Genomic DNA, 9,427 nt, shown 5'->3' with positions numbered 1-9,427 from the left:
TCCCCATGTCCCCTCCATGTTCCCCCTGTCCCTCACACCTGCGGGCCCCTCCCCGGGCAGAAGGAGCAGGAGGATGAGCAGGGGGAGGGGGCGGCTCGGTGGCGCTGCCATCCAGTCCCCGTTGTCCCCAAGTTGTCCCGGCGCTGTCCCCGCGGCTCCCGCCCACGCTGGGGGGAGATGTCTCCGCGTAGCCCGCCCGAGGCCACCGTCGCCCCGGTGACACCCTTGGGCCGCGGTGATGTCACGGGAGACGTCACCCGAGTGCCCCCGCGTGTCCCTGATGTGCCACCAGGATCCCCCTGTCCCCCCCTCCGATGTCCACAATGCCCTTCCCAGCACTCTGGTGTCACCTGGATCCTCCAGCTGTCCCCCCGTGTCCCCAACCAGTGTCCCCAAAACCCTGTGGCCTCTCTTGGCACCGGTGTCCCCTGTGCCATTCCTTCCCGTGTCACCAGTGTCCCCACTGTCCCTCCACTGTCCCCAGCCCCTTCTTTCCCATCCCCAATGTCCCACATCTTGATGTCCCCAAGGTCCATCTGTGCCACCCCCATCCATGCCCGTGCTCCCCGTCCCCATCTCAATGTCACCAGGTCCCTAATGTCCCATCTCTTGTGTCTCCAATGTCCCCCCCTCCACTTTCTCGTCTCTGTCCTTAATGTCCCCATGCCATGTCTCCCTATGTCCCCATCCCCTCTTCATCCCAATGTCCTGTGTCCCCCCCATCCCAATGTCCCCAATGTCCCATGTCCCCCTCCCAATGTCCCCAATGCCTCAAATGTCGTGTCCCCCCTCCCCCTCCCAATGACCCCAATGTCCCCATGTTTCCCCGTGTCCCATGTCCCCCCCATGTCCCCAGAGCCTAATGCCGACGCGGCCCCTCGGGTTCCACATGCGCATTTATAATAATAATAATTAATAATTAATAATAATTAATGAGGGTGACGGGGGCGGCGCCGCCCACACCCCCAATGCACTAAAACTGCACCTGCTGGCCTTGGGGACAGCGGGGACACAGCCTGACCCTGATTGTCACTATGCCACCATGGCCCTGCCACTCGGGGCCACCCCAGGCCGTGTCCCCAGTGTCACCCCTCCAGTGTCACCTCCTGGTGTCACATCCCCGGTGTCACAGCCCCAGGACTGGGCCCTGTGATGTCACGTCCATGACGTGTCCATGTTCCCAGACCATCATTCTGTGTCCTTCAGCTCAGTGTCCCCATCGTCACAGCCTGGAGACATCTCTGTTCTGTGTCCCCGTGTCACATCCTGGTGCCACGTCCTGATGCCATCCCTGTGTCCCGTGTCACTTCCCGGTGCCATCCTGATGCCATCCCTGTGTCCTGTGTCACGTCCCGGTGCCATCCCCGTGTCACATCACAGTGCCATCTCTGTGCCATCCTTCCGTGTCCCCTCGCTGTCCCTTGCTGTCACATCCTCGTGCTGGCTCTCCACACTGTCCCCTGTGCCACGTTCCTGCGCCATCTCCATGTCCCCAAGTGCCACCTCTGTGTCACATCCCCGGTCCTGGTGCCACCTCCGTGTCCCCTCAGGGGAGAGTGCCACAGCCCCGGGCCTCGGTGTCACATCCACATCACATCCATGTCACATCCCCTAGCCATGTCCGCGTCCCTGGGCCATCTCCCCGTTTGTTACCTCCCCGTGTCACCTCCCCGGTGTCACACCCCAGAGTGACACAATCTTGGTGCCAACTCCCTGTCCTGTCCCCAGCCCGGTCCCCACACGGGACCCTGTGGGAAACTGAGGCACAGCCAAGGGGACACCGAGGTGACAGGGCTGTCCCCTGGCCTTGGGAAGGAAGGGACAGTGGGAGGGGACATGCTGGGATGGCAGGGACACACTGGGACACCACAGGGACAAGCTGGGGACACTCCAGGCCGGGCCGTGGCTGTGGTGGCCGTGGCAGTTCACCATCACGCTGGGTGGCATAGGGGGGTGGCAAAGGTGTCACCACCTCCAGGGTGTGTCACAGGTGTCCCTGTCCTGGGTGTCCCAGCCCAGGGCATTATCTCTGTCCTGGGTGTCCCTGTCCTAGGAGGGTGGCCCTGTCCCAGGGTGTGGCCCAGCTGTCCCCAATGTTCCTGTCCCCGGAGGTGTCCCAGGGCTGTCCCTGGTGTCCCCTGCCGGGCGTGGCGGCGCCGGGTGGGCGCTACCTGGTGAAGAAGGGCAGGTGGTGGCCCAAGCCACCCCCCGGGCGCGGGGACTCTGTCCGGGCCATCACGTCCTTGAACCAGGTGGCCACATCCACCTCGAGCGTCTCGTAGCGCTTGATGAAGGTGTGCTCCTGTGGGGACATGGGGACATTGGGGACACCAGGGACAGCAGGGACATGACATGGGGACATTGGGGGATATGCAGACATGGTGACCACAATGGACATGGAGGACATGGAGATGGAGCAGCAAGTGATGAGGGTTTGGGGACAAGGTGAGTACGGGGACACAGGACATGAACATGGCCTTGGGGACACAGGGACATGGAGACACAGGTGCAGACATGTAAGGAACATGACAGGGATTGAACAGGTAACAGGTAGGAGAGGTGACAGGTATGATAATAACAGGTGTGCCAAGGACAAGTGTGACAATAACAGGTGACAGGTGGGACAGGTGACAGGTACCACTCACCAGTAACTTGTTGTACTTTGGTCTCTTCCTGTGGTCCTTGGTGAGGCTGGGGGAGGGGACAGGGGATAAGCATCTTGGGACCCTCAGGCCATGTCCCCATGTCTCTCCATGTCTCCTGTGTCCCCCACCAGTCCCAGATGAAGGCCTTGGACTCCCCAGAGAAGCGGGGCTGGCACCCTGGGGACCCTCTGGGCTGTGATCCCATGTCTCCCCCATTCCTGTGTCATCCACCAGTCACAGACAGAGGCCTGTGAGTCCCTGGAGCATCTTGGGGATCCCCTGGGCTGAGGATCCCCATGTCCCCTGTGTGTCCCTGGTGTCCCTGTGTCCCCCCCATGTCACCCACCAGTCGCGGACAAAGGCCTGGAAGTCCCCGGAGAAGCCCATGGCGGGGGGCAGCAGGGGGGGATCCTCCTGCAGCACCTTGGTCAGCACCTCGAAATCCGTCTTGCAGTTCTGGTATGGGAACTGCCCTGTGGCCAGCTCCACCTGCAACAAGTGGGACATGTGTGACAGGTGTGGCACAGGTGTGACAGCTATGACACAGTTGTGGCACAGGCACGTGTGACATGGACAGGTGTGACATAGGTGTGACACAGGTGACAGGGACAGATGACAGGGACAGGTGGTGGACTGTAGGGACAGGTGGCACTGCAGGCTGGGATGGCACTGTGGGGACATGCTGGGAACCCAGAGATAGGTTGGGGCCAGTCTGGGAACACTGGGGAGGCATTGGGGACCTTGGGGCCATCTGGGAACACTTGGGGACAATGGGAGCAGCTGGGGACAATCTGTGGCAAATTTGGGGCTGGCTGGGGCCAGTCTGGGGACTTGGGGACAGTTTGGGGCAGGTTGGGGCAGTCTAGTGACAGTTTGGGGCCAGTTGGTGATCATCTGGGGACACTGGGGGGAGCTGGGGACACTGGGGTGGGTTGGGGACAGCTTGGGGACAGTTGGTCACAGTTTGGGGACACTGGGGTAGGCCTCGGCTGGCTAGGGCAGTTGGGGAAGGTTGGGACTTGTTTTGAGCTAGTTTAGGGACACTGGGGGCGGGTTGGGTGACATTCTGGGGACATTAGGGACACTCACTCACCAGGGAGATGCCGAGGCTCCAGACGTCTGCCCGGATGTCGTAGTCAGGCTTGGTGGGGTCAGGGGGGTCAATGCGCTCCGGCTGGGTGGGAGGGATGGAATTGGGGGGCACCGGGAGGGGGGTACAGACCCTAAGGCTGGGGGGATCCCCATAACCCCCTAACCTGGGGGGGATCCCAAACAGCCCCATCCCCAAACCTGGGCTGCAGCCCCCCCAAACCTGGGAACCCAAACAGCCCCGATACCCCCAAAACACCCCACTCTGGGACTGGGGGATGTCCCTAATCCCATGTCCCCAGTGTCCCCTCACTCCCATGTAGGCTGCACAGGGGATGTCCTGATGTCCCCTCACCGCCATGTAGGCCGCACAGCCTGCACTCCGGGTCTTGGCCTTGGAGTCCACGAGGCGGCCGCTGATGCCGAAGTCGCAGAGCTTGACTTGGCCCCGCTCGTCCAGCAGGATGTTGGAGGGTTTGACATCCCTGTGGATCACCCCGTGCTTCTCCTTCAGGTACAGCAGCGCCTTCACAATCTGTGAATGGGACATGGACATCACTGTTCCCAGTGCCACCTCTGCATCACCATCACCCTGCTCACTGCCATATCACCCTGCCCAGGACATCCACTGTCCCCAGTGTCCTCCTGTGGGTCACCCCGTGCTTCTCCTTCAAGTACAGTAGCACCTTCCCCATCTGTGAGAACCAGCAGTGACAGTCCCCAGTGTTTCCCCGGTGCCACCCACACAGCTCACTGTCACTGTCACCCTGTTTAGGATCCACTTGGGAATGGGGCACTGGATCCTGGGGACCCCCTGCCTGTCCCCAGCGTCCCCCCCTGTCCCCAATGACACTCACTGCCACTGTCATCTTGCCCAGGATGCGCTCAGGGATGGGGCCCTGGATTCGCTTCTTGAGCTTTTCTGCACAGGTGCCCATGAGTTCCATGGCGATGAACACGTCCGTCTGGGGGATAAAGGGGATGAACTGGCAGCACTGGGAGCAGTACTGGGAGCACTGAGTGATATTGGGAGCGGTACTGGGAGCAATACTGGGAGCACTAGGAGCACTGGGATGTACTGGGAGCACTGGGATACACTGGGAGCACTAAGCTCCATGGTGATTAACAGGTCGGTCTGGGGGAAAGGGGTTACTGGGGCGACTGGGAGCACTGTGGGCAGCACTGAGGGGAGCCCATGGATGGATCCAGACCCTCCAGCCCTCCAGGTGCCTACGTTGGTGATGAAGGTGCCGAAGCACTGCACGATGTAGGGGCAGTCATGGCTCTTGAGCACCACGTCCAGGTCCATCAGGATCCGCTTGTTCTCCTCACGGTTCCCCGAGCGCCGCATTTGCTGGGGGGACCCACAGGTGTCACGGGGGGATCACAGGGGTCACCCCAATGTCCCCAAGCACAGGGGACACAAGCGCTCTCACCTTGACGGCAATGACATGGCCAGTCTTGCGGAATCGCATCTTCCACACCTGCCCGCAGGTGCCGCTGCCGATCTCGCCCAGGTTCTCCAGGTCATTGATCTCCGCCTGGTACCGCTGCGGGGCAGGGGAGGAAATGGGGGAGTCACCTGGGATACCCCTGGACTCACCTGGGCCCCCATAACCAGGTAACACCCCCCATCCTCACCTGTGCCCCCCGCAGCCAGGTAACCCCTCCACAGCCAAATAACCTCCTCACAAATAACCCCCTCCTATCCCCCTGCCTCATTCGCAACTGTGCCCCCCACAGCCAGGTAATCCCCCCATCTCACCTGTCCACCTACGGTCAGGTACCCCGTCTGTTTCATGATCTCTTGCAGCTTCTGGTCGATCTCGATGCTGGAGGGGCAACGGGAAAGCTCAGCCAATCAACTCAGGGCATTTCAGCAACCAAGATCCTCTAAACCATCAACCAATCAACAGCTGCAGGATCTGCTGCAGCCAATCAGTGCAAGAGATCACCCCAAAGCACTGGTCAATGAGAACACAACACTACCCAGAGCTCCAGCCAATCAGGGAACAAGATCCCCCAAACCTTTGGCCAATCAGCTGCTAGGCCTCCCCCATCAGCCAATCAGGATTCAGGAGCACATCCTCACCTCTCCAGGCTGCGCGGCACCAGGAAGGGGGGCGGGGGCAGTCCCAGCATCTGCCGGGGTCTGGGGGGGGGCGCAGGCTGGGGGCTCTCGGGGGGCCCCCCCCGGACCCCCTCACTCACCAGAGGCAGCTGCAGGGCTGGAGGGGAGAGCAGAGTCAGGGACCCCAAAAATGGACAGAGACCCCCAAAATGGGAAGAGAACCCCAGAAATGGATGGAAAAGAGTGTCAGAGACCCCAAAAACAGGGAGAGAACCTCAAAAATTGGGAGAGAACCACAAAAATGGGGACCCCAAAAAAAGGGGAGAGACCTCCAAAACTGGGGAGAGACAGAATCCCAAAAACAGGGCAGAGAACTCCAAAAATGGAGAGAAAATCCAAAAATGAGGGAGAGAATCATATAAAACAGGAAGAGAACGCTAAAAATAGAGACAAGCATCAGGGACACCAAAAATGGTGAGAGAAACAGCAAGAACCCCAAAATCCGGGGTGGGGGGAGAGAGAAACCAACCACGAATCTCAAAATTGAGGTGAGGGGACAAAAAAAACCAGTCAGAAACCCCAAAATTGGGGTGTGGGGGCAAAAGAAAAGTCAGGAAGCCCAAAACTGAAGAGACTTGTAAGGAACATAAAAATGGGGAACAGACATGTCAGGAACCCCAAAAAACGAGGGGAAAAACATCAGGACCCAAAAAACAGACGACAGACTCGTCAAGACCTCAAAACTGGGGGAGAAAGATCGGAACCCCATAAATGGGGGGAGGGGGCAGGGGGGCAGCAGCACAGTGAGCCCCTACCAGCCCCACCCCCCTCCCCCACCTTCCCCTTTCCCCAGGGACACAGCCCCAGTTTGAACCACTCTGGCCCCATTCCAGCCCCAGTCTGGCCCCATTTCCAGTCAGTCCCAACTCTCATTCTGTGCTATTTTTCCAAAATTTTGGCCCTTACTCTCCTCTTTTGCAGTTTCCTGCCCCTTTTTCCCAGTTCTTGCCCCATTTTTCCCCTGCCTGCCCCGTTTTCCTGCAATTACCACCAAATTTTCCTCATTTCTCTTCTTCCTGCCCTATTTCTCCACCCTCAGTTTTCCCCCATTCCTGGCCAACTTTTCCTCATTTTTTCCAGTTTCCTATTTCCCTCCATTTCCCCCATTCCTGCTCCACTTTTCCACATTTCCTCCCATTCTCCCCTCTTGTTTCCGGATTTCTCACATTCCTACCCCGTTTTGCCTTTTCTTACACCATTTTCCTCCATTCCTGCTCCATTTCCCCAATTTCCCCCATTTCTGCCCCATTCTCCTTCAATTCCCCCCCTTCCTGCCCAATTTTACCCATTTCTCCCCCATTTTTTCCTCTTCCCATCCCACTACCCATCCCTCCGATTTTCCCCATTCTGAGCCCTCCCATCTTCTCCAATTTTTCTCAGTTTCCCCCCATTTTTCCCATCCCGAGCGGCCGCATGCTTCACGGGGCCGGGGGGGCCACTCCATGCCACAGCCACGGGAAGGGGAGGGGACACAGGGGGGACATTCTGGGGTGGGGGTGGGGAAAGAAGGGCCATTCCAGGGGGTCATTCAGGGGGGGTTACATGGAGGGAGGAGAGGGGGCAAAGAAACTGCTCTGGGGGAGGGGGGAGGAAACTGAAGCACGAGGTGGTTAAAATGGGGAGAGGGTCCCCAAATTTTGAGGGGAAGGGAGGGGGCAAAGCTGCTCAGAGAGGGGAAAGTGAGGCAAGGGGAGGTTAACATGGGGTGGGGGTCCCCAAATTTTGCGGGGGGAGAGTAGGTACCTGCTCGCTGGGACGGAGCGGGAGCGGGGCTAAGGGTGATGACGATGACTGGAATTTTGGGGTGGGGGGGACATGGGGGAGCACAAGGAGAAAATAAAAAATGGGGGGGAAAAAAACAGAAAGAAAAAGAGAATAAATTATAAAAGAACCTATTGGGGGAATGGGGTTGAATTTGGGGGACAGAACTTAATTTAAATTGGGGGAGTGAATTAAAATAACGGCCAGATATAAATTTAAATTGTGTGGGGAATTAATTAAATGGGGGAGACAGAAATTAATTAAATTGGAAAGACACAAATTTAAATTGGGGAAACAAAAATGGACTTAAGTTGGGGGAAATTAATTAAGTTAAGGGGGATGAGTTTTAAGTAGGGTGAGGCAGAACTTAATTTCAATTTGGGGGGACAAATAAAATTGAGTTGAAGTTGGGGGAACAGGAATGAAATCGGGGTACAGGAGCTTAATTGGGGGGGACAGACATTTAAACAAAATTTAAATGAAATTAAATTGGGGGAGAGGACAGAGATGAAACTGGGGGAGGGACAGGAACGAAATTCAGTGGAAAAAAAAAATTTAAATTGGTAGGGAAATCACCTTAATTTGGCAGGGAGAGGGCAACAGGAAGTAATTTGGGGGTGATGAATTTAAATTGTGGGGGATAAACATGAGCTTAAATTTGAAAGGGTGGAGGGGAAAGAGGGGAGGAGGGAGGGGGAGCGGAGGGGTCTGCTCCCCCCGGCCCAGAAAATCCTGGAAAATCCTAAAATACTGCTGGAAAATATTCACTGAGGGGTCCTACCTGATGGGGGGGGTCCTCGTGGTGACAACTGGGGGGGGAAACACCCCAAAAATCCCACTCCCAACCCCCCCCCAGAGCCCACAAAACCTCACTGTAAGTCCCCAAATTCCCCCCTCCATACCCCCCAAATTGCCCCAGACCCCCCCCAAAACACCCTGCCCCGCAAACCAACCTCAAACTCCCCCAAACTGCTCCTAAACTACCCCAAAATTGTCCCCAACACCTCAAAACCAGCCTCGAATCCCCCATAAAACCCCCAAGCCCTACAAACAATCCTTAACTGTCCCAAATTGTCCCTAAACTGCCTCAAACATCACAAAAATGGCCCCAAATACCCCAAAACAGGCTGAAACACCACTAAAAACCCCCAAATTGCCACAGAATACCCTGAATTGTCCTCAATATCCCGGTAACAGCCTCGGACACACCATAAAACCCCCCGACTCCACAAACAGCCCTGAACTGATCCAAAGTGCCCCTGAACTGCCCCAAACACGGCCAAAAACGGCCCCAAATGCCCCAGAACAGCCTCAAATTCCCCTAAACCCACCCAGAACTGCCCTAAACTGCCCCAAACACTCCCGACAACCCAAAATTGCCCCAAAAGTTCCTAAACCCCCATGAAATCCCCTAAATTGTCCTTAAAACCCTAAAACAGCCTCGGATCCCCCACAGAGTCCCCCCGATCACCCCAGACAAATCTAAAATGTCCCTAAACCGCTCCAAACAGCCCCAAAACAACCCCAAATGTCCCCAAATCCCCAAAACTATCCCCAGCACCCTGGGACGCCACCAAACAATCCGGAACTGCCCCAAAATGTCCCTAAACATCCTCGAACCAGCCTGCAACTCCTCGAACAATCCAGGTCTGCTCTAAAATGTCCCTAAACTGCTCCAACGCCCCTAAACTGCCCAAAACACCCCTAAATTGTCCTCAACCCTCCAAAACAGCCTCGGAGCCCCCTAAAAACACTCTGGTCCCACCAACAGACCCGAAGTGCCCCAAAATGCCCCTAAAGT

The 9,427-nt window shown here is 57.2% G+C and overlaps 1 protein-coding gene across 3 annotated transcripts in view; it reads right to left on the bottom strand.

Annotated features, from left to right (window-relative positions):
- Window positions 1-878: 878 nt before the first annotated feature.
- The window catches only part of MAP2K7 (mitogen-activated protein kinase kinase 7), an 8,934-nt gene continuing 385 nt past the window's right edge, over window positions 879-9,427 (bottom strand). The window contains exons 2-12 of one of the 3 annotated variants that reach the window (XM_015616072.2): window positions 7,609-7,656; window positions 5,827-5,962; window positions 5,500-5,566; window positions 5,171-5,284; window positions 4,969-5,088; window positions 4,592-4,699; window positions 4,090-4,269; window positions 3,739-3,819; window positions 2,992-3,134; window positions 2,646-2,691; window positions 879-2,302 (exon numbers count right to left, since the gene is read on the bottom strand). In XM_015616072.2, the coding sequence (XP_015471558.1) occupies window positions 2,168-2,302; window positions 2,646-2,691; window positions 2,992-3,134; window positions 3,739-3,819; window positions 4,090-4,269; window positions 4,592-4,699; window positions 4,969-5,088; window positions 5,171-5,284; window positions 5,500-5,566; window positions 5,827-5,962; window positions 7,609-7,656 (1,178 nt within the window). In that variant the 3' untranslated portion in view covers window positions 879-2,167. The remainder of the gene's footprint in view (window positions 2,303-2,645; window positions 2,692-2,991; window positions 3,135-3,738; window positions 3,820-4,089; window positions 4,270-4,591; window positions 4,700-4,968; window positions 5,089-5,170; window positions 5,285-5,499; window positions 5,567-5,826; window positions 5,963-7,608; window positions 7,657-9,427) is intronic. The other 2 variants (XM_033511551.1, XM_015616073.3) reach the window with 2 other exon arrangements.

This window comes from Parus major, unplaced genomic scaffold (assembly GCF_001522545.3).
Source record: "Parus major isolate Abel unplaced genomic scaffold, Parus_major1.1 Scaffold341, whole genome shotgun sequence".
NCBI classification, from domain to species: domain Eukaryota; kingdom Metazoa; phylum Chordata; class Aves; order Passeriformes; family Paridae; genus Parus; species Parus major.
The sequence above is the reverse complement of the archived record's forward strand: the minus strand, read 5'-3'. Positions and strand labels throughout refer to the sequence as shown.